This window comes from Scyliorhinus torazame, chromosome 16 (assembly GCF_047496885.1).
Source record: "Scyliorhinus torazame isolate Kashiwa2021f chromosome 16, sScyTor2.1, whole genome shotgun sequence".
Lineage (NCBI taxonomy): Eukaryota > Metazoa > Chordata > Chondrichthyes > Carcharhiniformes > Scyliorhinidae > Scyliorhinus > Scyliorhinus torazame.
In genome coordinates, this window is record NC_092722.1 from 124,308,673 (window position 1) to 124,336,175 (window position 27,503).

General features: G+C 47.6%; 1 protein-coding gene across 1 annotated transcript; it reads left to right on the plus strand.

Annotated features, from left to right (window-relative positions):
* The first annotated feature begins 2,773 nt into the window (after nt 1-2,773).
* On the plus strand, nt 2,774-16,526 carry LOC140392414 (interferon-induced protein with tetratricopeptide repeats 5-like). The gene is made up of 2 exons (XM_072477688.1): nt 2,774-2,838; nt 13,684-16,526. Exons 1-2 carry the CDS (start codon nt 2,834-2,836, stop codon nt 15,152-15,154), a joined length of 1,476 nt encoding a protein of 491 aa, XP_072333789.1. The 5' UTR covers nt 2,774-2,833; the 3' UTR covers nt 15,155-16,526.
* The last annotated feature ends 10,977 nt before the right edge of the window (nt 16,527-27,503 follow it).

A 27,503-nucleotide genomic window follows, 5' to 3' on the forward strand; every position in this document is an offset into this window, starting at 1 on the left:
TGAGTCGCAAAAAGTTGGTTTATAGGTGCAACAGGTGATTAAGAAGGCAAATGGAGTTTTGTCCTTCATTGCTAGAGGGATGGAGTTTAAGTCGAGGAAGGTTATGCTGCAACTGTATAAGGTGTTAGTGAGGCCACACCTGGAGTATAGTGTTCAGTTTTGGTCTCCTTACCTGCGAAACAATGTACTGGTGCTGGAGGGTGTGCAGAGGAGATTCACGAGGTTAATCCCAGAGTTGAGGGGGTTGGATTATGAGGAGAGGTTGAATAGACTGGGACTGTACTCATTGTAATTTAGAAGGATGCGGGGGGGATCTTATAGAAACATATAAAATTATGAAGGGAATAGATAGGATAGATGCGAGCAGGTTGTTTCCACTGGAGGGTGAAAGCAGAACTACCTTCTGTTGACTACAGCTAGCCTTCAACATCATCATTCCTCCAAAACACATCTCCAAACTCCATGGCCTTGGCCTCGGCTCCTCACTCTACAACTGGATCCTGAACTTTCTAATCCACAGGCCACAATCAGTAAGGATAGGCAACAACACCGCCTCCACAATCATCCTCAACACCGGTGCCCCACAAGGCTGTGTCCTCAGCCCCCTACTATATTCTATATACACCTATGACTGTGTGGCCAAATTCCCCTCCAACTCGATTTTCTAATTTGCTGATGACACCACCGTAGTGGGTCGGATCTCAAGCAATGACCAGACAGAATACAGGAGTGAGATAGAGAATCTGGTGAACTGGTGCGATGACAATAATCTCTCCATCAATGTCAACAAAACGAAGGAGATTGTCATCGACTTCAGGAAGTGTAGTGAAGAACATGCCCCTGTCGACATCAATGGGAACGAAGTAGAAAGGGTCAAGAGCTTCAAGTTTTTAGGTGTCCAGATCTCTGACAACCTGTCCTGGTCCCCCCATGCTATAGTTAAGAAAGCCCACCAATGACTCTACTGTCTCAGAAGACTAAGGAAATTTGGCATGTTAGCTACGACTCTCATCAACTTCTACAGATGCACCATGGAAAGTATTCTTTCTGGTTGTATCACAGCTTGGTATGGAGCCTGCTCTGCCCAAGACCACAGGAAACTACAAAAGGTTGTGAATGTAGCTCAATCCATCACACAAACCATCTACAATTCCCGCTGCCTCAGAAAGGAAGCCAGCATAATTAAGGACCACACGCACCCCGGACATACTCTCTTCCACCTTCTTCCGTCAGGAAATAGATACCAAAGTTTGAGGTCATGTACCAACCGACACAAGAACAGCTTCTTCCCTACTGCCATCAGACTTTTGAATGGACCTACCTCGTATTAAGTTGATCTTTTCTCGACACCTTGCTATAACTGTAACATTATATTCTGCAGTCTCTCCTTCCTTCCCTATGTACGGTATACATTGTTTGTATGCAAGAAACAATACTTTTCACTGTATACTAATAAATGTGACAATAATAAATCAAATCAAATCAAATCAAATGGTCTCATTGAATGCTGAGGGGCAGCATGAAATTGAGAAACAGGAGGGGACCAAGTATAGATTCTTGGAGAGACATCTGAGGTAACAGTGCAGCAACAGGAAGAGAAATCACTGCAGGAGATTGACCACCTACAAGTGGATAGTGAAGAATGGATCTGTCTGGTACAGCACCATTCAGCTGGACAATGGAAGAGAGGTGTTGGAGGAGGATAGACATAGAATCCCGACATTGCAGAAGGAGGCTATTCGGCCTAGCGAGTCTGTACCGACCCTCTGAAAGAGTACCCTCCCCCACTGTATCCCCATAACCCCACCTAACTTTGGACACGAAGGGCAAATTCACCATGGCCAGTCCAACTAACCTGCACATCTTTGGACTGTGGGAGGAAACCAGAACACCCAGAGGAGACCCACGCAGACATGGGAATAATGTGCAAATTCCACACAGACAGTCTTCAAGGCAGCAGTGCTAACCACTGTGCCACCATGCCACCTCTTTGGAGGTTGTTCCTCAAGACCCCACAAGAAGGGCTCCTTTGTGACTCTCCCAACACTATTTATTTGACGGTTTACTGCTTTTCCAGCTTATGTTGTTGTACAGGCATACACTCCCCTGGAGTCCAACCCATTCCTTGGTCTCATCCTGATGTCATGTTGACTTTCAATTTTGCTTCAGTTTTCTGTCCTGGAGAGAACATCGTCGCCACACCAGACTCTTCTTTCACACAGAAATACCTTCAGCAGCGAAACCTTAATAAAGATTATTATTATTAATCCTTCTTTCGGGTAACTCTGGAAACCTTTGGTTACCTGTTATGATATCTCCCTTTTCTGGACTCACTCATTCTCCAAACATGTGCCTGAACCTGGTTAATGTTCCAAATTACCCGTATCAAGGTTATCCCCACCGGAATTGTTTGAAATCTCTGCTCCAGTATCCTGACTCTCACCGAGTCCATGTTGTCCATCGCCTGTTTGCCATTCTACACAGGTTTCCATTTCCGAGAAGAAGTTGGAAGATCACTAACTTCCAAAGCACCAGAACCATCACCATCAGTGGTATGGATCGGAATTTCCTGCTCTGTAAGCCCTGAAGTGGACATGACTAAGCGTCAATCATTGAAGGGCATTCCATTTTGATGATGTTGTTTCTCTGCATCTGATTAATTTACCTTTTGGTTCCCATCCTCATTGGTTTCAACAGAACCGGAATCTGAATGGTATGAAGGGTGTGGTTGTTGGGTATATATTTACGTGTGTGCGTTGGAAGAATTAGACACATCAATTTCAGACAACAGAATTAAAGTGAGTGAGCAGCCTGTCTATTCACTTCGATCATCATGAGGTAAGAGAGATTTCCATGTGTCAATAGAGTGTACAGTACAGACAGCAGTAGCTCAGTGGCATCACTGCTGCCTCTGAATCATGGCGTTATGGGTTCATGTTTCAAAGGGGCTGTTTAGCACAGGGCTAAATCGCTGGCTTTGAAAGCAGACAAAGGCAGGCCAGCAGCACGGTTCAATTCCCGTAACAGCCTCCCCGAACAGGCACCGGAATGTGGCGACTAGGGTCTTTTCACAGTAACTTCATTTGAAGCTTACTTGTGACAATAAGCGATTTTCATTTCATTTCATTTCATGTCACTCCAGGGACCTGAGCACAAACTCCAGGCCTATTCTCAATGCAGCGTTGAGGGAGTGCTGCATTGTCTGAGATGAGGCATACAATGGAGACAATTTTGATTTGCCATTTTGTTACGCTGGTGGAATTCTCTGTTCCTGCTGCAGTGACTGGAGGTTTGGCTGAGTGCCAAATTCTCACTCAGAACGGAGAATCCCGTCCAATGTCTGCCTCCTCATTTGGACTTAAATCATCTGGTGGCAGTACATCAACGAAAATATCGGGTGGGATTTTCCAGCCCTCTCCCTCCCCCACCACCTCCCACCCCCGAGACCAGAAATTTCTGCCCGAGGTCAAATTTTCCATCTCATCCGTGATGATTCCCGTGTTGGGTGGGACAGGAAGATTTGCCATCCGGAGTGGTCATTGGATCCATCTCAAAGCCAAAATCAATGAAAGAGATGATCTAGTCAGTGTGGGAGAGATGGTGGATCAGATTGCGAGGTTGTGCAGTTAGGGAGGTTGGATGTTCCATTTATAAACAGCCTCAGACAAGGAATTGAAGTCAGATATTAAGGGATGTGTCTTCAGGTCATGATGAAAAATGGGACCTTGTCTTCACTGGAATTAAACTCGACACTTGACCACCGAGCTGTATTCATCATCGGATTTTAACAGCAGCAACACCGGAAAGTGCAGAGATTCAGCCTAAAACAGTCAGTGGGCCGGCACTGCGCCTCTGACTGGAATATCTGGGCTGTTATTATTGTTGTTCATTTGTGAATAAGGTACTGTTGTTAAAATACAAAGGGCAGGACTTACCGACCAACCTGCCGTATGTTTTTCTGTTGTGGAAGATTTACTGGTCCCACCGTTGTCAATGGGATTTCCCGTTGACTGCACCGCTCATCGCCGGGAAACCCGTGCGCCGTCGGTCAGACGGGAATATTCCGCTGGCATCAACAGCCGGCAAATCCGCCCAAAATGTGTCACAGTCCCAAATCCCATGTTCCTTATGGTATACATCGAATAATGTTTCAGGATGTTAACAATTACATAAAAAGGAAAACCAGTATTTCTATAAAATATTTCACACTCTCATGGCATCCCAGAAAACTCCCACAAATAGCAAAGTGAAAATGACTGGATGATTTGTCGTGTTGAGGGGTGAATGTTGGCCAGGGCACTGGGAAATAGCACAGCTTCTTCATTGAGTATTTCCACGGGATCTTTTCCATCCAACTGAATGGACAAATGGAACCTTGCTTAAACACCTCAGCAAAAACTCTGCAACTCCCTCAGTACAGCACAGCAGGGTAGGCAATTATTGGTGTTGTCATGGCCCTGTAAAAAAGGCATTTGATCGAAGAAGTGTGTATGTGTTGGAGCCCCCGTTTTTAGATTTGTGAATGAATCGGTTTAGAAATGGAGGATGTCTTGTTGAGAATCAACCTGGAAATCCTTCCAATACATACAGGGAGAGATTCCTGGTCAGCCTCGTGGAGTGGCTCCCCTCAAGCTCTCAGCCTCTGGTGACAGACTCCGGGAAAAATCTCACTGAAAACAGCCAAAAGTCAGCTTTGTGCATCATGAAGTGTGGGAAAGTGAAACAACACAATGCTTTAAAAATTATCAGCTGCAAATCTTCGTCTTAAACAGGATAAAGATTAGTCCGTGACAAAAACACAGCTCATACATATATTTGTATGGACCAGATAGGAGTGATGGAATTCTTAAGGTATTCTTCATCTTGGCCAAGGGGTGATGGAGACACAGTGATAATGTCAGATCTTTAAGGGGCGGTCCAGACCCCCATAGGGGTTTGTGCTGGGGCGTCAACCTTTTAAAATTTATATCAATGACTTAGGCCCGTATTTAAAGGCACTTAGTGCTGAAAATGATCTCCCATGAGTTTCACTCCAGTGCTGGTTGTCCCACCAGCTGATTCACCAGACTCGTTCCTGGGAGGTAGTGGCAGTAGCCATCAGTTTGGGGAGCGTGACCAGGAGGACCACCATACGGTTCTCTGGCATCAGTACCATCTGCCTCACACCAGATCAGCAGCTGGCACCACGCACCCTCCCCACATCTGATCATATGCATGTACCCCAGCACTCCCTGGCACCCACCAGCACAACACTTCCATGTCCAGGTGCGTGCCCACATATGCCACCTGCCATTGAACCCCCCCCCATGCATAAAGCCCACAGTCCACAATGTCATCCTCCTCCCTCTCTGTCCCCGTAGGAGAAGTTAGCCCAAAATAGACAGGAAGGCACGGATGGACGGCAGAGTTCCAGTCATCAGAGTCCTCAACCCTACCAGGTACTGGCTTTGGAGTTCCTCCAGCGCAGACACATATTGGTGGGCAACACTAGTGGCCAGATTCTGGGGAAAATCTGATGAGCACTGCACAGTTGCTGATGCACATTGACTCTCTGGAAATGGAGATGTCTCTGACTGCTGAATGATTTGGAGAACTATTCAAGGAGGCAAAATATTCACGTTGTGGGGTTGCCAGAGGGGATGGAAGGCCCAACTCTCACCGAGTAATTTTGGGAAGATCGTGGAGGAGGGTGAACTCACATTCCCTCCCGAGCTTGATCGAGGCCACAATTCCCGGACCAACGAACAACCTTGAGCAGTAATTGTGAAGTTTCACAGCTTCCAGGAAAAAAAATCTGTTTCTGAGATGGGCAAAGGAACATTGTAAGTGTAAATAGGAAGGTCACACCATCAGGCTTTATCATTTCCAGAGAGTCAATCTCGTCGCTCTGCCTCGAAAGAGACACCTCTGTGCCTTGTATCACAGCGCCATGCCCTTTTACCGTTTTGTTGGTCTTTTCCAACACCAACCGAATGGGAGCCAGGGTCTCTTCCATTGAGTTGCGTTAAGTTGAATTATACAGTGCGGGAGACCAATGGCAGGATTTTCCATTTGGGAGACTATGGGCAGATTTTCTGTACGTTCTCCCGCCAGAGCTGAATTGCAGCTGATTTCTGCTCATGCTTGGAGCACAAATCAGGAAGCGATTCCCAATCCTTAGCCATGCAACCTTTTTACATGGCATGGATTGCGAGGGATTTCCCAGGGAATCCTGCGATTGGGTCGCCATTTTGAGCGAGAAATGCAATTCAGCCAGTCAGCTAGGTTTAAACCCCCTCAGATCTGCATGTATTTCATCGCGTCATTGAGGTCTACAGCACAGAAAAGGCTTTTGGTCCATTGCATCTGTGCTGGTCAAAAATAACCACCTAACTATTCTTATCCTATTTTCTAGCACTCAGCCCATAGCATTCTGTGCCTTGGCATTGCAGTGCACATCTAAATATTTCTTAAATGTTCCGCGTGTTTTGCCTCTACCACCCTTGAAGGCAGTGACTTCCAGACTCCCACCACCCTCTGAATGAAGAGTTTATTCCTCACATCCCCTGTAATCCTCCTGCCCCTTTCCTTAAATCTAAACCCCTGGGTCATTGATCCCAGCACTAAGGGGAAAGTTTCTTCCTGTCTACTCTACCTATGCCTCTTATAATCTTTTACATCTTCATCATGACCCCCCCTCAGTCTCCTCTGCTCCACGGAAAACACTCCAAGTCTATCTAATCTCTCTACATAAATAATCTCTCCAACCCAGGCAACATCCTGGTAAATCTCCGCTGCACCCATTCCAGTTCTATCACATTCCTCCTGTACTGTGGATTCAAGAACTGCATACAATACTCTAGCTGTGGCCTAAACAATGCTGTATACAGTTCCAGCATAACCTCCCTACTCTTAAACTCTTCTGTCTCTCAGAATTACTTCCAATAGTTTTCCATTGGTGAGGTTAGATTGACTGGCCTGTAGTTTCCTGGTTCATTCCTTCCTCCCTTCTTGAATAATGGTATTGCATTGCCTATCCTCCAGTCCTCCGGCACCTCTCCTGTGGCCAGAGAGGAATTGAAAATTGTTGCCAGTGCCCCTGCTATTTCCTCTGTTGCCTCACTCAACATCCTGGAATATATTTCATCTGGCCTTGCAGATTTGTCTACTTTTGAGCCTGCCAGACTACTCAGAACCTCCATGTTCACCTCATTAATTTTATCACAGTTCTCCTCCCTTAATTTCTAGAGCCACACCGTCCCTCTCACGAGTGAACACTGACACAAAGTATTTATTTAGAACCCTACTTCCATCCTCTTTCTCCATGCATAAAATACCACTCTGGTCCTCAATGGGCCCGACTCGTTCCCTCGTTATCTTTTTACCCGAAACGTACGTCTAAAACAACTTAAGATTTTCTTTATTTTACCTGTCAGTATCCTTTCATGTCCTCTTTGCCCTCTCCTAATATCCTTTTTAAGTTCCCTCTTGCACATAAAACCACTACGGCTTCTTCTCTTTTGAGCCCTCAATATCTATCATAATTCTCCTTTTTATTCTTATCCATTCATTTCCCTTTGATATTGATTTTGCTAGGCTGTGAATGACAAACTCCACACTTAGTTCTCAACATTGTTCCATTCATCTCCTGTCACAGCTGAATAACTTTGAAGTGGTCATCTGTGAAACTAACCGTGATGTTTACAAACATCAAGCTTTGATTGACAGCTCCTGGGCCACTTCAAACAGAGTTAAGTTTTCTGTGAGATTCAAAATCTTGTCAAAACCTGCACCAATACTCGTCCACATGATTCCGGGCCCAGCGACCCGATAATCATGAGGTTCGGAGAATATGGTGCCCAGCCCATTAATAGGATACAAATGAGTCTGAATAATAAATTTGCATACTCCTGCTGGCATGTGGCATGTACCTTGGTGCCAGATGGGGACCGAAGCATTGGACGCCGACCCTGTTTTTGTTTGATACTGGATTCTCCGCCCGATCGCAAATCGCCCTGTTGGCGTCGTGAAGCGGATAATCCAACCTCACATCTTGAATACAGTGTACAGTTTTGGTCTCCTTATTTAAGATGGATGTAAGTATGTTGGAGATGGTTCAGAGGAGGTTCACTGGATACCTGGAATAAGTGGGGTATTTTGTGAGGATGGGTTGTGTTGTGAGGCTAGGTTGGAAAATCTGAGTTTGTGTCCACTAGGGTTCAGAAGAGTGAGGGGTGATTTGATTGAAGTATCTAAGACCTTGAATGGTCTTGACAAGGTGGACATTGAAAGGATATTTTCTCTTGTGAATGAATCCAACACAAGGGAGCATTACTTTGAAATTATGTTGCGCCCTATTATGACTGAGGTGAGGAGAATTTATTTTCTCTCAGAGGGTTGTGCAACTTTGGAACTCCTTTCCTCAGAAGGCAGTGGAGGCGGTGGGGGGGAGTGGTCACGTAATATTTTTAATGCAGAAGAAGATCGATTTTTGTTTGCTGAGGGAATCAAAGGTTAATTGGGGTAGATGGGGAATGTGGAATTAGAGGGATAAACAAATCAGCCATGATTTTATTGTACGGCAGAGCAGGCTTGAGGCACCGAATGGTTCACTTCTGCTCTCATTTTGGGTGCTCTGTGTACATAGAACCAGCTGCTGTGTTATTGGGAGAGTTAGTGGGGGTGGGTGGACCTTCGGTATTTATCAGAGTCGTGATCCGATTCTCAGCAAGGCGCAAGAGGTTGGAGTCTTGTAGTGGAGTGGGATCTGATCTTTGTTTTGTGTTTGGGGTTGGTTCAGATGCGTGGAAGTGGGTGAGCTTGAGGAGGGATAGAGACTGCTGGCCTGCTCCTCCTGTAGCCCAGTCAATAAGGGAAGACATGTAACTTTACCTGTGGTTTTACCGAAGCCACAAAACCCAGCTGACCAAGATTAAAATCAGAAAACTAATTAAATCTGAGGCATTTGCAGCTTCACATTAATTCAGTATTTAAATGGACATTGTCATTGCCTCTAAACCAAGAAGCCGTGAATTTCGAGGTGGCTTGGTAGTTTGAAATCTTCAAAATTTGCATCTCATCCAACTTCAACCAACTGGATTTTGGAGCTTAAAATTACCTCCAATATACAATTCCTGGAGGTATGATTTTCTGCTGATTCTCTGGTCTCTGAGACAATGAGTTCCAGTTGATCTCAAAGCTCCTGTTTAGAATTTTTAACCTCAGTAGCTGGCTCATTCAGCAAATCACCGGAGCCTCTGGGAATCAGTAAGCCCGACTTTAACTCTGTGTAGGTGAGAGGGTTTTGAGTCTATACACAGGATACATGACACAAATAATATTAACAATGATTCACTTGTAATTTCAATGTTGAGAATCACCAGCAGAATCCTGGAATATAAATCGATTGATATGGTGCTGCACCATTGCTAAATATCCACACTGCATCATCTAGTGTTAACCTAAAGGCCAGAAGGGTGCGGGCTCGAGGTTGGCCAAAAAAGGGCGATGGCTAGTCATCAGAGGGGTAGCCCCCCGTCCAGGCTGATCACGTGGAATGTGAGGGGTTTGAATGGGCCAGTCAAAAGTGTTCACGCATCTAAAGGGGTTCAAGGCAGACGTAGCAATGCTTCAGGAGACACATTTAAAGCTCGCAGATCATCCGGGTTTGAGAAAGGGATGGGTAGGCTAGGTGTGCAGGGCTGGTTTCGAAGATCAGGGCGGTAGCAATTCTGATCAGTAAGGGTGTGGCATTCAAGTCTGGGAGAATTGTGGCAGGTAAGGGGGGCAGGTCTGATCATGGGGGACGACTTTAACACAGTCATTGACCCCAAACTGGACCGGCCGAAGTCCAGGACAGGGAAGCGACCGGCAGTGGCTAAGGAACTGAAGGGTTTTTGGAGAAGATGGGGGGGAGGGGGCTGGAACCCTGGAGGTTCGCGCGGCCGAGAGCGAAGGAGTTCTCTTTTTTCTCCCACGTTCATAAGGTTTATTCCCGCATAGACTTCTTTGTCTTGAGCACGGCATTAATCCCAAAGGTGGCGGGGATAGAATACTCAGCAATCACAGTCTCGGACCATGCCCCGCACTGGGTGGACCTGCAGCTTAGGGAGGAGAGAGGGCAGCGCCCACTCTGGAGACTGGATGTGGGGCTGCTGGCGGACAAAGGGGTTTGCGGGCGGATTAGCAGGAACATCTAGGATTACCTGGAAACAAACGATAGGGATGAGGCAGCAGTGGCAACGGTCTGGGAGGCTCTGAAGGCACTTGTCAGACGGGAGCACATCTCAATTCGATCCCATAGGGAAAAGAGAAAAAGAGCGGAGAGGGAGGGACTGGTGGAGGAGATACTCCGAGTGGACAGGAGATACACGGAGGCCCCCGAGACGGGGCTACTGAGAGAGCGGCGGAGTCTGCAGGCGGAGTTTGAACTGCTGACCACAGGGAAAGCGGTAGCACAGCAGAGGAAGGCAAGGGTAGCAGTCAATGAGTACGGGGAGCAAGCGAGTGGAATGCTGGCACACCAACTGCGAAAGAGGGAGGTGGCCAGGGAAATCAGGGGAGAAAAGAATAAGGAGAGTAACGTGGTCTTGGATCCAAGGGGGGGTGAAGGAGTCTTTAAGGAGTTCTATAGTAAACTATCCGAGTCGGAGCCCCCGACGGGAGCGGAAGGGATGAGGCAATCTTTGGACCAGTTGAGGGTTCCAAAGGTGAAAGAGGAGCTGGTGGAGGGGCTGGGGGCCCCGATTGAATTGGAGGAGATTGTCAAGGGTATAGAGGGCATGCAATTGGGTAAAGCCCCAAGCCCGGACGGATACCAGGTAGAAATCTAAACGAAATTTTCGGAAATATTGAGCCCACTCCTGATGAGGACCTTCAAGAGGCTAGAGAGAAAGGAACCCTCCCCCCAACAATGTCACAGGCCTTGATCTCACTCATTCTTAAACGAGGGAAGAACCCGGAACATTGCGGGTCAGGCAGGCCGATTTCGCTTTTAAATGTGGATGCCAAATTGCTGGCTAAGATTCTGGCCACAAGAATTGAGGATTGCGTCCCAGGGGTGATAGAGGAAGACCAGATTGGGTTTGTTAAAGGCAGACAACTTAATACCAATGTCCGGAGACTTTTGAATATTATTATGATGCCCTCAGAGGGAGGGGAGGCGGAGGTGGTAGCAGCGATGGACGCAGAGAAAGCCTTTGACCGGGTGGAGTGGGAAACGCTGGGGAGGTTCGGGTTTGGTGAGGACTTTAGTGGCTGGGTGAAATTGCTGTACCAGGCACCTGGAGCAAGTGTATGTACAAACCGGCTGAGGTCGGGGTACTCGAGCTTCACCGGGGAATGAGGCAGGGGTGTCCACTCTCCCCATTACTATTTGCCCTAGCTATAGAACCGCTAGCTATGGCACTGAGAGCCTCGAGGAACTGTCGGGGACTGGTTCGGGGAGGGGGTGGAACATCAGGTCTCGCTATACGCGGATGACTTGCGCCTGTACATTTCAGACCCTGTGGAGGGGATGGGGAAGGCTCTGCGGATCCTGAGGGATTTTGGTAGTTTTTCAGGGTACAAGCTGAACATGGGAAAGAGTGAGTTGTTTGTGATCCAGGCCAAGGGGCAGGAGGAGAGACTGAAAGAGCTGCCGCTCAGGGTAGCATAGAAAGGTTTTCGTTACCTGGGTATGCAGGTGGCCAGGAAATGGGATGCCCTGCACAGGCTCAACCTGACCCGGTTCGTGGAGCAAATGGAAGGGGACTTTAAAATTTGGGACATGCTCCCACTGTCACTGGCAGGGAGGGTGCAGACTGTGAAAATGACTGTCCTCCCCAGATTTATGTTTGTCTTTCAGTGCCTCCACATCTTCATTCCTAAAGCCTTTTTTAAGCGGGTGAGTAGGATCATTTCAGGCTTTGTGTGGGCAAATAAGACCCCGCAAGTAAGGAGATCGCTGTTGGAGCGCAGTCGGGGGTTTGGCGCTGCCGAACCTTCGCAACTACTACTGGGCGGCCAATATAGCTATGATTAGGAAGTGGGCGATGGTGGGGGGAAAGCGGCGTGGGAGCAGCTGGAGGCGGCGTCATGTAAAGGTACTAGTCTGGGAGCTTTGATAACGGCTCCTTTGCCGTTCTCGCCGACCCGTTATCCACAAGTCCGATGGTGGTGGCGACACTGCAGATCTGGGGACAGTGGAGGAGGTACAGGAAGGTGGAGGGAGCGTCGGTCTGGACCCCGATATGTAACAACCACAGGTCTGTCCCGGGTAGGATGGATGGTGGGTTCCAGAGCTGGCAGAGGGCAGGCATCAGAAGGATGGGAGATCTGTTCAAAGACGGAAGATTTCCCAGTTTGAAGGCACTAGAGGACAAATTTAATCTGCCGCCAGGAAACGCCTTTAAATATCTGCAAGTACGAGCCTTCCTGAAAAAACAGGCCGTGCCCTTTCCGACGCTGCCGCCACTGAGTATACAGGACAGGCTGGTCTCCGGCACCTGGGTGGGTGAGGGGAAGGTTTTAGATATCTACCAGGAAGTACAGGAGGAGGAGGAAACCCCGGTGGAGGAGCTCAAGGGCAAGTGGGAGGAGGAGCTAGGTGAGGAGTTGGAAGCAGGTCTGTGGGCAGAGATCCTGGGCAGGGTTATTTCCTCCTCATCATGTGCCAGGCTCAGTCTAATTCAATTTATGGTGGTCCACCGGGCACACATGATGGCAGCGAGAATGAGCAAGTTTTTTGGGGTAAAAGACAGTTGTATGAGGTGAAAGGACAGCCCTGCAAACCATGTCCACATGTTTTGGGCATGCACGGAACTTAGAGAGTTCTGGCAAGGGTTCGTGAGGGCAATGTCCAAGGTGCTTAACACAAGGGTAGTGCCGAGTCCAGAGATAGCGATCTTTGGAGTGTCAGAAGACTAGGGAGTTCAGGGGCTGAAAGAGGCCGACGTCTTGGCCTGAACTCCCGACTACTCCCTAGTAGCCTGGAGAAGGATTTTATCAATGCGGAGGGACTCAAAACCCCCGAGTGTAGAGACTTGGGTCAATGACATGGCTGGATTTCTCAGCCTCGAGAAAATAAAGTTTGCCTTAAGAGGGTATGGTAATCACCACTGTTGTATATATTAGAAGATGTGTGGTATGACCCTGTACTACAGGTACGGGGGTAGTCCCTGCCTGCTGGCTCCGCCCAGTAGGCGGAGTATAAATATGTGAGCTCCCCGTACAGCAGCCATTTCGCCAGCTGATGTAGGGGGCCACATATCTTAGCGTAATAAACCCTCAGTTGTATTCAACTCTCGTCCCTGTGCAATTGATCGTGCATCAGAGGGTCTACGCTAGGGTTCTCTCGGAGATGGCAGCCGTTCATCGACTTTCTCAGGGAAAATTAAAATGTCAGCAGCAGCAATCCTTAGGGGGGGGGTGGGGGTGTGTGAGTGCTTCATTGGGATGGTGTGGGAAGACTGAGTCGCGTGGGGTAATGTCTATTTAATTGTTATTGTATATTCTCTTTTTGCACTATGTTAATGTTCACTCTAGTTTGTTTTGTTATTATTGTTACTGGTGTTTTATTATGAAAAATTCTGCAAAACCTTAATAAAAATACTTTTTTTTCAAAAACCATAAAGGGTTAGAATTAATTCCAAGAGTCAAATGTGAAACATGGATAAGTTAGATCATCAGACAAGGTGGGTTATGAATTTTTGTTTTCTCTTGCAGTAACGCACAGGATGATTTGTTGAAAGTGAAGCTTAATTGGCTTCAATGTCACTTCACGTGGACTCCACAGAGAGAATACATTGACCTGGACGATTTGAAGCAAAGATTAGAAGATTCAATAGATCTTGGTATGAAATATCAAGCCAGGTCTTACAACCAACTCGCTTTTGTAAACTGTCTGCAAGGAAACTGTGAGGACGCGATTCGAAACTTAAAGGAAGCTGAAAAGCTTCTGCGGGAGAATCATGAAGGTGAATTTGATAAAAGAATCATTGTCACCTATGGAAACTATGCCTGGGTATATTACCACATGGGACAACTGACAGAGGCTCAGTCCTACCTCGACAAACTGGAGAGGGTCTGTAAACAATTTCCTGATGCCTCTCGGTACACAGCAATGATACCTGAAGTGTACGGAGAGAAGGGTTGGGCACTGTTGAGTTGTAATAGTCAATGTTATGAAGATGCAATGGAATGTTTTAAAAAGGCCCTGCTGGAAGAGCCAGATAACACAGACTGGATTATTGGATATGCAACTGTTCTGTACCGTCTGGAGGGGTTCTCTGGTACACCAGAGAATCAAGGGCCCAGTGAATCAGTGAAGCAATTTAGACGTGTGCTGGAGCTTGATCCAGATGACTCTGTAGCCATGGTGCAGCTGGCTCTAAAACTAAAGTTCCATCAGAGTGCTGAGGCACTCAATTTAGTTGAACAAGCATTGCAGAAGTCCCCTAATCTTCCATATGTGCTTCGCTATGCAGCAAAATTTTACAGAAAGGCCGGAGATGTGGAAAAAGCTATGGAGCTGCTGAAGAGAGGATTAGAAATTACCCCACACTCTGCCTTCTTACACCATCAAATAGGTGTGTGTTACAGAACCAAATTTGATCAACTGACAAAGTTTCCAGACAAAGGTCCTCGCAATGCGGCTCTCCAACGGAATGCTCAATTGATTAAACTGTGCAAGCATCATTTTCAAAAGGCAACAGAGAATCGACAATGTACATCTATTCATATCCACCTGGATTTGGCAGATATTTATTCATTAAATGAAGAACATCACAAAGTGAAGGAGATCTACAACCACTTACTGACATTGGAAGATATACGTCCAGAGAATAAACAGGCAATCTGTTTACAGGCTGGGTTATTTGAACTGAATTACATGAAATCAGAATCAAATGCCATCAACCATTTTCTGGTAGGAATCAAAGTCAATTATGACTCAATAGAACAGAAACAATGTCGAAAAAACTTGGAGAAGATAGCAGCAAGCCAGCTTCGCAGGAATCGTCGAGAAAGCAAGGCCCTTGGTGTTTTGGGATTCCTGCACCAGCTGGATGGTGAGAGATGTGAAGCTATTCAATACTTTGAAAGGGCCTTGGAGTTCGATCCTGGCAATGAAGAATATCTAAGTGCTCTATGTGAATTACGCCTTTCCATCGAGGCTGACAATGACATTCCCAACTAAAACTAAACACATTTTGAAAAGTATATTGATGCTCCCTGATCTATAAAAAGATTTAGTCGGCTACATTTTGGTATATTCTATTTTCACCTTCTTTCAAATGAGCATTTTATTCATGTGTGTTTATTTTTCAAACAATAATTGTTTTGTAATTATTCTAAATCCCTGCACTTTATTCTGGAATGTTATCCATACTAATAAGCAAACCAAATAGCATTTATTTCCATATCCTTAGAGTGTTTACTGAGTGTGAAAAAGAACAAAATAAGAACGGATTTGGGCAATTGGAGACAATTGAACCAATTGGACAGTCACAATAATTCTTGTTTAAACATGTTTAAAGCAATAATAAAATTAACATGGGCCTGATTGTAACTCCAGATGGGGTTTGTGTGAGTGCTGAGGGGATTTGGAAACTCACTTTTTTCTGCAGATTCTGGCTCTGGGTTCAGGACAGAGTTGGCAGCACAGTCGGTGCCCAATGGTGTCACCAGAACCCAGTCGCTGTATGTTAGTGAGGTCACCGCACACTTTGGGTGAGCAGTTTAACCTAGTTTCACCAAGAGGGTACATCTAAAATCACCTCCATCAAATTCTAATATAACCTGAATAACTGGGAGATAGATGTAATCTGGTGTCCAAATGCAGATTAACAATATATTTTGTTTGGATCTTCATCTGTTTCATGATTTTAAGAGTAAAACATTATAACAGCAATTAGAATAATCTTCAGTGCACTCTATAAGTGTGTAGCTTATGTTTTTTTATGAGAATAATGGTGTAATAACAAAATCCAATCCAGCCACAGAGGGTATAATAAATCCACTCTGCCACCCTATCTTTCACTTGCTGCCTCTTCACAGAAACGTTCCCCAATGGGTGAAAGGCTTTCCATATGTGACAGTGGAGAAAGGTCCAACAATCACTGCAGACTCTTCAGATAAATCAACAGCTCGATTATGTTGCTGTGAGGATTTGCTGATAGACGATCGGACTCCCAGCCTGAGCGTTCATTCAGATCTCAACCGCTGTCACTGGGAGTCTTGCTGTCCTGTAACTTGACAGCTTCACCAACTCTCCATCAAATCATCCGAGTCCCTCACTGGCCAACACAGAGCAGCCTGGACAATACCCGGGAAAGACCATTGTCTACAGACTGTACCATCTCACTGAGGGGGGAAGCAGTAAATGGGGGAAGGCTAAAGGATTTAAAAATGGGTTAAAAGAATAAAACTTAATGGCAGCAGATATTGATTTTCTTACAATGATTTCAACTGTAATTGTCTTGATTTAATTTGAATGTTGAAATAACCAATAAAATTAAACTGTGGCTAAGATTTTGTTTGTGTTGTTGATCTGTTCTATGTTCTAATGCTTGTGGCGAGAGGATATTATGAGAATAAAACTGCAAGTCAATTTCTGACTGATCGTGAATTTTATGATCACTTGTGAACATGCTTACAATCGACATTCCAATCTGTTAACCACTGAGCAACTTCGGCACAAACTACAAAGTTTTATGGCGACTGTCACTCTCTCAGCTACATGGAAACACTGTAAATCGATGAAAAATAAGAGGATATGAGGAGGTTCAAAATAATTCAATCTTCATCATTACAGACACAGGACGCGATTCAACCAAAATATTTCTTGAACGGGTTTGGCGGGGTGTTTCCCACCAGTTTTTTGGGTGAGATCCACACATTCACCCACTCTTTATCATCACTGAGGAGCTGATCTTGTCGACCAGATCGGCTCCTCAGAGATCAGGCTGCCATTTTGAAAGGGTGCCCCGATCTCTCAGTGAGCTTGAGGGACCCCCACACTCAATACCCATGGGGAATGCCACCCCTCGCACACATGTACATTACCCCAAACCCCCCCCCCCCAAAGTGAGGACTTCCCGCTATGGGGTCGCTGAGGGCACCCCCTTTTCAGGCCTCCTGACCAAACCCTTTTGGGCAACTCTCCCCCCTTTCAGGACCCCTCCCTTCACACCCCCAACCTTTATTAGATCTTTACATACCCACCCTTCACCCCCACCCCCACCCATCGTACACCATCTTATCTCCCTTTTCATGGGTATGGCCCCATTCCAACCCACTCCAACCCACTCAGTGCCACTCTGACAGCCAGGCACCCTGGCATTTCCAGCTGGGCACCCTAGCATTGCTAGCTGGGCACCCTGTCTCCAGCCCCATTTCCAGATAAGGTGGTGCATAATCCGATATTACTATCGCAGTGGACTCAGCTCCCATCATTCCCGGGAGTACCGATTTCCCCATCAAAAAAGTATATTCGGGATTATACAGAATGCACATGGGAAAAGAAGAAAAACTCCCTCTCTCTCGGATGACAAAACCGCCATGGGTCCACCCCCTCCCCCTCAACTGGTCAATAAACACTGCCAACAGTTTCACCATCCGCGAAGTTAGAAAGGACTTGGCGCTCGACCTGTCCATCGCAATTATAATAATCTTTCTTTGTGTCACAAGTAGTCTTACATTAACACTGCAATTAAGTTATTGTGAAAATCATCGGTGTCGCCACACTCCGGCCCCTGTTTAGGTACACTGAGCGAGAATTTAGAATGTTCAATTCACCTAACAAGCAGACACGGGAAGAACATGCAGACTCCGTACAGTCAGTGACCCAAGCCGGGAATCAAATACCGGTCCCTGGCGCTGTGAGGCAAAAGTGCCAACCATTGTTTCACCGTCCTCGGGTCCAATACGCAGTTGAATTCAAACCCCATGATCAACTAATGAGAGTCAAGTTCGGGAATGGTCGCCAATACCTGCTCAATATGGTCTGCGTCGTCCCAATTCGGAGCGTATGTTGTTGACTAAAACTACCGGCACCCCCGCCAAAGTCTCACTCACCATCACAAATCATCCCCCAGGATGCATCACAATACTGGCTGCAGTAAAGACCACCCTCTTGTTCAACAAGATCATTACCCCTTCTCGACTTGGAATTTAAATTTGAAGTGAGCACCTGCCCCCCATCCCTTCCTCAGCCTCAGCTGATGCCTAATCCTCAACTGTGTCTCCTGCAGGAAGATTACATCGGTTTTAAAACTCTTCAAGTGAGAGAACACCCGGGATCTTTTTACCGGACCATTTAACCCCACGCGTTCTCCACATTACCATTATGACAGGGGGGTCTCTGAACACATCCCCCCCCCCCCCCCTCTATTTAGGATCTGCCATATCCACCTCGTGAGGAGATCCCGCCGACTCCAGGCCCGCACCGGTTCCAGGCACACCCAAAATGACCACCATCGCCGGCCTCAACCAAATCCAACCACAAAGAAACCTGTATCACCAGCATTCTACTCTACCCCCCTCCCCCCACTCCCTCTTGGCTTCCTACCCACCATCACTCCCCCCACCCCCTCCCTCCTTCGATCAGTTAGCTGACCCGCCCCCTCTAAAGAATGCTCTGTATCCTCCGTTAAGCAAAGAAAAGCAAGCCAAACAAGCCAAGTTGTCCCCCTACCCCACAAACCAAGCCAGCCCCCGCACCACTGCAACCTCCTCCCTCACACTGCTCCCGTTTATTAGCGAGCATGGTGACACCCACTTGAAAAGCTACAAAAAGAACCCAATCCGAACAGCCCAAACTATCCCATGACCCAGTCCGTCATCCAAACTAATGGTTACCGGGAAGATCAAACCCATGTCCCCCTTGATGGGACACATTAACACAAACTCCCATCAAGAAAAACATGGAACGCAAAATCAGAACACCAAACATGGTGAAATGATGAAGAACAAACACATGAATCTATAAACCTTCAAACATTCAAATAACAAAAGCACCATCGTCAGAATTCACCGTGCCAGAAACTAAGTGCTGACGCTGGGCCCGAATCGCTGATGTTTGACGACAGCACGGTTGGCACCGTTCCCAGGTCAATCACTGGGCTAGCACCGGCGCCACGTGCAACGCGACCGATTCCAATGAAAAACTGGGTCTAACCCACCAGATTTGGCCGTGACACTCGAGAGGCTGACAAGTTGCAGCCTCGTATAACACTCCACTCACCACACACACTATCCCAGTCAAGAAGATGACAGCAAGGAGAGTGGCACTGTGGTACTCCCATGCCGAGCTGAATACCCGACTAGACGCAGTGGAGGAGAGGCAGGCCACCCTGTACCCCGGGGTTGGGAGGCAGTTGCCACCTACCACCGTGCACCAGGCCTGGACGCAGGTGGGAGAGGCCATGAACGGCGAGGGCAACACCGCTAGGGCTGACTAGCAGTGCCACAAGAAACTGCATAACCTCCTCAGGACAGCCAGGATGAGTAGTCAGCACTGTGCACCAGCCACTAACCTCTGACCCACATACCCATAACCCCACACCTCTCCTCCTCCCCACCCGGGGGGCTACCGAATCGCCACCCTTCACCAGCTGTCATCACCCATACCGACAGCCATGGCAGGGTGCCCTGGCCACGGAGGCCACAAGCCACCCATCCCCTGTGCCGCAGGCGTCCTTCCTTCTAACACTATTAATTTTCAGTGTCTCTGCGCCCCCACCCTGTCCCAGGAGAAGGCGGCGCACAAATGGTTGAAGTGGGAGAAGATCGGAGGGGAACGGCTGCGACCTGTGGTCCCTCAACGTAGCAGAGCAGCGGGTCCTGGACCTGATTAGTGGGCCGGGAGAGGGCAGTCGACAAGGTGGAGGTCGACATCGAATGAGCAAGTGAGACCCTGTTGAGTTGCGGTTCCCAATGGCACGTATGTCACCACCCCCACACGCACTGCCACCCCTCCAACTCCGCCACTGCACCCCCGCCACCTCCAAACCCTGTCCCCCTCCCACCGCCCCCTCCATCACCCCCATCACCCCCCAACACTGGGCCCTCCACCACCTCCCACACACCCCCAAACTGCCCCCTCCACCACCACCTGCCACCCCAACCCGTGGTTCAATCATGTGTCTTCTCTTTTGTCTTGCAGGATCAGCTGACGATGAAGTGGGCTCTTCTGGTGTCCGATCCCAACCCCAGGAGGAGAGCAGCGAGGAGGAGGGGGACACAGACAGGGCCGTGAGCCCTCGATCTGCAGCCAAAGACACCCCGGAGTACCAGTCTGGGGATGACACTGACTTTCCGTCGCAGCTGTCTCCAACAGCCTCCACCAATCCAGCGACACTCACTTTGGCTGGACAATTTAGTGAAGAGGATCCCGGGACTCTATCTGGTGCACACCACACACGTTCAGCGGTACAGCAGATGAAGGTAGAAACCCCTGCAGGGGCGAATGGTCAAAGAGCACCCTGACCTCAGGGACTAGCTGCCGTCCTGACAGGTTTTGGACTTCTGGAATGAGCAGAACCATCTATTGTGAAGATGCCGTCTCAGAGCCAGGGACGATATGAGGGAGTGTTAGCAACCATCCAGCACCTGTAGGTTGTGCTGTTTCTCTGGTTCTAAATATGGCGGTCAATGTGTTCCTTCCTTAATCCTAATTATGTTTGCTTTAGAGTCGCCAGGTATCTCTCGATACGGCCACAAGGTTCAAACCCGAATACTGATCAAAGAGCCAATACACAAGTTGGTTAGTTCAAAGACAATATTATTTATTTACACACACAGGAAGATCTACACATGCACAAAGTACTACAAACTAAACTATCTCTAACGCTAAAGCCTACACTTAGCTTCGGGTGCCCACTCAGTCAGAGGAACAATGGCTGTTGTTCGGATCTGAAGCTGTTGGGTTCGAAAGCATACAGGAGAACAGCCATCCATCTGGAAGTGTAGCCATCTGGGACGGCCACATCCCGATTATAAAATGGACACTTGCAAAGAATGCAGGGAAAATTGGACAATACTGAGAAACAAGCAGGTGCAAGGTCTGTCTGTTGATTAGAGCCTTAGCTCTCAGACAGGGCAGAAACTGCTAAGCCATCTAAATACTAATGAGCCATCTCTGGGGACTAAAGGGAAACATTTAGAGAAACAATGTCAAGGCAGACACCCCGGCGCCAGAGGATATTCAAACAAAGCAAACCAACGGCCACCTAGGACACGCCCAGAAACCAGGGAACCCACCCCTCTATTGGAGGAAGATCGATAAAAATGATTGGGACAGGCCCAATTAATTGAGGCCAAGTTCAAGGCCCGCCCAAAAGCACGCAAAGCCTTTTTAGGTATAAAAGGTTTTCCCCAAGAGGGAATCTTTCTTCTTTGGCCTTGGCTCTCAGCGAAGAGAGACCTGCCGAGTTGCTGCAGCAGACCAAGTAAGTTCCAAGTCAACGCACGCTACGAGATAAACGCTCCTAGTTGCTATCCTGTAAACAGTTCAACCCAGCAGCCTCAGAACCGAGCAACGGCCATTGTTCCTCTGACTGAGTGGGCACCCAAAGCTAAGTGTAGGCTTTAGTAATAGTGATAGTTTAGCTTGTAGAGTTTATGCGTGAGTAGATTTGACTGTGTGTAAATAAATGAGCATTGCTTTTGAACTTCCTAACTGGTGTATCGAGTCTTTGATCAGTATTCGGTTCTGAACCTTGTGGCGGTCTCGAAAGATACATGGCGACTCTTGAGCAAATGTAATTAAACAGAGCCAAATTAAGAGACAACACCAAAGAGAGCAACATTTACTGGCGACATCTGATGGGACTCTACTTAGAAGTGGCCTAACCAGCCCGGGAGAACCCAAATTTGAATTGAGAATCCAATTAGAAACAGAAAAACCACAAGCGGAAAAACAGTACTGATCAAGCCTTTGAGATTCGGAAGTGTGTTAATGCATGCGTACTAACAGGGATAGAAGGTAAACCTGAGAGATTTTGTTGCGTAAAACTGTCGGGAGTTTTGTAGGCTGGAAATTAGCGTAAGCCGTATCCGTGTTTACATCCCCACTTTATCATCCCCGTTCCAAATTCAGTAGAGAACCGAGATAGAGAAAATGGCAATGAAGGCAATGGAGCGCCTTATGAACCCCCAGGAATTCAAGGTCGCAGCGACCAGTAGAGTAGGACAGTGTCCCGTTTGGGGAGATGAGATCAGGAAATATCTCAAAGGGAAAGGATAGCCCCTTTGGAGTGAATTCTGCGATAGTGAGGAAACAGGACCCGGGAGTATAGGACAGACTTGGTGGGAGAACCTGTCAGAGATACACAAGAAGAGCTTAGGGAAAGCTCACAAGGCAATGGCAATCGTGTCCTGTTTGGCACAAATGCGAGGCACAGAGGAGGTCGTTCGGACGCTCCGTAGTGAGATAGAGGAGAGAGACAGAAGTAGTGAGGTAGACGTGAGCGAGGTTGAGAAGGAGAATCGAGATTTAAAAGAGCATTTAGCATCAAGGGATAGAGAGCTGGATGATGCCAAGTGGCACATCAGTCTTGTCTCGCGCATTTGAACAGTTTTCAGACGCAATTTGACAAGGCCTACCAGGATACGCAACATGCAGTCTTGGTAAGACAAGAGACAGAACAGCAAGTCGAGAAATTGCAGAAACAGTGCAATGATTTAAAAGCAGCCCTACGAGCACTTCATACTTCCACGACGGAACAAAGGCAGAGCTCTGTAGACCACGCAAAATACTGGAAGCAAATTGCAGAATTGCAATCTCTGCTTTCTGTTCAAAATGGGTTTCAAAGCACAATCGGACCCCAATTAGATCAGGAAAACGGCCCCGACTGGCAGGAATTGACCGAGACTGCCCATAGACACGTACATGGGACATGTACGCAGGAAAACCCCAGAAAAGGAAAGCGCCCCAACCCCCAACCGAACAGGCAGAACACACCCCCATAAAACCTGTAACCACACACCGCAGGGCCGCAGCAGAAGGAGAAGCAGATTTCCTTTACACAACCCCGTTAACCGTGACCCAATTACGGGACGCGTGTGGAAAAATTACACAGTTCCTTCCCACATCAGACCCCCACCAATTTTTCGTGAAAGTCAAACAGCAGGGTACCATGTACGGCCTGGACGAAAAGGAGCAAGTGAAGCTCACAGTTTTAAGCCTCGACCCTTCAGTCGTGACAGCCCTTCCCTACCTACAGAATGTAGGAGGAGGCACACTCCAAGAGATGCACACAGCGATCCTTGATGTGATCGGCTTTAACAGAGGACATCCCGTAGAAGGCCTAAATAAGTGCAGGCAAAAGAAGACAGAGACCCCACAGCGTTTGCTGGACGCTTGTGGATTTACTTCACCGCAGTTTTCGGAGAGTTAGCCCGCCCCCATTTGTCCCCAGATAATATGTCCAAATGGACCCGAATTCTAGTTTACCACGCCACAGAATCAGGACGAAAAGCTTGCGCAAATTATGACACCTCAGATGAGGACGACAATGAAAAATGGGTTTTGAAGAGATTGTCCCGCGCTTGGGAGCAATCAATTGCAGGCAAAACCACATTTATAACACTCGATGAAGAGCAGGCAGAGATGAACCCAGTTAAAGCACACCAGAACCCCGCATGGGTAAATGAGTGCAGGAACAGCCCACCCCAGCCCAAAGCTCAGGAATGTTACAACTGTGGACATCTAGGACACTTTGCACGAGAGTGCAACGTGCCCCAAAAGCAGCAGAGAAGCCAACATACAGGCACCCTAAACAGGAATAGGGCAAAGCCGATCCATAGCGTTAGCACCCGTTCAGAGAATGCGGACATGAACGGCACCGATTGACAGTGTTCGGGCTCCCCAACTTGGGTCTGCGACATCCTTTGGGACAAGTCCGGGAGACCAGTAGTAGCAGGCAAAGTCCGGGGACACCCCGCAGAATTTCTTTGGAACACAGGAGGGTCCCACACCACATTCAATTCCTCCACGATGTTTCAGTGAGACACATGGCCCACAACAGACATCATCACACTCAACGGCTTTACAGGCCATTTGCAACAGGGAAAGATCACAGCCCCTGTAGCAATACAAATAGGGAACATCACAACTGAGCACCCATAGTTTTGGTTGATCTGCCCAAGACAGCAGAACATATCCTTGGGATCGATTTCATGACTCCCATAACCTTTGTTTTGACCCAGTAAACAGGTGTATTTGGAAAATGGCAAAGGCAGCGCGAGCCCCTGCCATGCTCACAGTAGGAGAATACGTAAACAGGATTAGCTCAGTAGGAGACTTCTGGTTCGACCCTCGAGCCATTAGTGCAGACAAACAGGTTAGGGCAGTCCTGCAGGAACATAAAGAAGCATTTGCACAGCACAAGCATGACTGTGGCAATTTTGCTGGCTTTGTGAACATTACAGGTCCCAACCTTAAACCCCAGAAGCAGTACGGATTTCCCCAGAAAGCAGAGGGAGAAATCTCCAAAGTAATAAAGAGTTTCTTGGATCAAGGCGTACTCAGATCAGTAGCCTCCACAAACAAAGCACCAATTCGGCCCGTCAGGAAACCGGGTGGATCATAGCGACTGACCATTGATTATCGGGAACTGAAAAACGTAGCCCCAGCAGCAGCCCCCACCGTAGCCACAAGTCCCGAGACCATGCTCAAACAGGGACTCCAGTCAAAATGTTTTGCGGTTTTCAACATTAGTATCGGCTTTTGGTCCATTCCATTGGCAAAAGCGTGCCACTACAAATTTGCCTTTACATTCCAAGGGCAACAGTATACATGGACGTGCCTTCCACAAGGCTTCCACAACTCCCCCTCCATTTTCCACCGACAGATGGCAAGTGGATTCGCAAAATTTTCCCGCCCCGATTGTCTGGTCCAGTATGTAGACGACTTGTTACTACAGACAGACACAAAGGGAGAGCACATTTTGCTTCCCGACGAACTCCTAGCACTCCAAAAAGAAATTGGTTGTAAAGCCAATCCCAAGAAGGCCCAGATTTTGAACTAAAAAGTGATTTACTTGGGAACAGTGATCACACATGGTAAACGCGAGATCGAGCAAAAGAGAATTGACTCGATCGTCAAATTACCCCTTCCCCACAATATCTCAGCCCTCCGGTCATTTTTAGGACTGGTTGGCTACTGCCAAAATTATATTGATGGTTTCGCCACTGAAGCAGCGTCCCTTTCCTAACTTCTCAAGAAGCAGGCACCTTGGGAATGGCTTCCACAGCATACAGATGTGGTGGATGCACGGCCGAAAGGGTTCGATCAGTGCTTGCAACTTCAATTGTGTATGGGGAAAGTGAATCTGGGACCTGGAGTGCGGGGGCTGTGCTCCTCCAGGAATGCAACGACCAATTACATATGCCTCACGCATGTTAGACCCCGTAGAGCAAGGATTTTCTGCCTGTGAAGGGCACCTGCTCGCAGTTTTTTGGGCGGTACAATACTTCGCCTACATTACAGGACTCAACCCCATCACCATCCTCACAGAACACACACCGACACAGCTATTGTTAGACGGCTGACTTAAAGATGGCACAGTCAGCCAAATTCGCGCAGCCCATTGGACTCTTCTTTTACAGGGACATCACGGTAAAGAGAACCAAAACCCACACATTCCTTGCCGATAATCTGCATTATGCAGTTACCCCTCACGAGTGTGAGATCATCACCACTAAACAGAACACAGGCCCATTTATTCCTAAAACACCTCCCAGGAAAACAGGTAGTACACCCCAGAGACCCCAGCCCACAGACACGTGCGCACCCCTGAAGATTTATGTGGATGGCTCCTCCACAGTGTTAAATGGAGAGAGAATTACCGGTTGGGGTATATATGTAGACGGCGCGTGGGGACGTGCCCGAGATGAGATTGCATTAAAGTTGCCAGGACACTTAGGCTCGCAGGCAGCAGAACTGGCAGCGATTGCATACATTGTAGACCACCCCAACTCATTCATAATCCCAGAAGACATCTATTCAGACAGCTTGTATGTCTGTAATAGTTTGACAGAGTTCCTACCACTCTGGGAAACATGAGGAATTGTTTCCGCGGACGGTAAACCCCTACCCTCAGCCCCATTAATCCACCATATCTTAGAGACAGCGAAGGATAGGAAATACAGAATAATTAAGGTTCGCAGTCATCACCGTTCTTCCCCCCCGGTAACGTTAAAGCAGACGCTCTAGCAAAGGCAGGCTCCAGGCATGGTTATTTTTGGAACCCCGCTGAAAGCACCCCAGTACACGCAGTTCAGGTCTCACAAGCCAATATTCAGGATTTAGCGAAGGCACAGAAAGAGGACGAGAAACTCAGGGAAGTTTTGAAGGGTACCTTCCCAGCCCCATATGATAAATACAAAAATGCAATAACCACACACGACGGTGTGAATTTAGAGGATGGCATTTATATAGTTCCCAGCCAGGACAGGAACCAAATAATTTGTCAGTTCCATGACAATCATGGACACCAAGGAATTGAACCCACCCTAGCCCACCTCAGACCGCTCTATTGGTGGCCTGATTTATAAACCGATGTAACGCACTACATAGAGAATTGCTTAATCTGTGCCCAGAACAATCCGGACAGATACACTAAAAAGGCTCAACTTAGTCATACCCGCCCCGTTAATGGACCCTGGATAAATCTCCAGATAGATTATATAGGACCCCTACCCCCATGCAGAAATGATTATTGTGTTGGTGGTCATAGACACCTTCACAAAATAGGTGGAAGCATTTCCATCGCGAACGAATACGGCCAAGACAACGGCTAAAATATTAACACACCACATCTTTACAAGATGGGGCCTCCCCCGTAGTATAGAGTCCGATCAAGGCTCCCATTTCACAGGACGTGGAATGAAAAACGTCCTCACAATTTTCGGCATTTGACAAAAGTTTCACATTGCATACCACCCCAGTCAAGTGGTATTGTAGAGCGGATGAATAGGACATTAAAAGCCACCCTCAGGAAAATGGTACAGCAGAATAACAGCACCTGGGATTTGGTTTTCCCATTTGCTTTAAAGTTTATAAGAAACACGGTATCCACGTCCACAGGATACGCCCCCCACACCCTCATGACCGGATGCCCCATGAAAGGCACTGAGTATTTATCAGGACTGGATTTGGCCAGCCCCGCAGTCACAGCCCTCATGCATGAAAATGCGGTTCAACAATTGTTAGAGAACATAAAGGCAGCCCAACTCGCAGCAGCTGTGAGACTTGGAACCAGGAATAAACAGAGCAAGGCTTGTTTCGACAAAACAGCACACACCACTGAGTTTACAGTAGGGCAACAAGATATGCTTTCCCTTTACAACCCCAGTTCATTCCTTTCCCCCAAATTTTCCGGACCATACTCCATTTCGGACAGAGTCAGCCCCTCGGTACACAAAATAACCTATCCCAATGGTAAGTCTGTGTGGTTTCATATAAACCAGCTCAAGGCTTATTGCCCGCAGAATAACCACACACACCACATCCTGCTTGCAGCAGCAGACGATCACGCCCC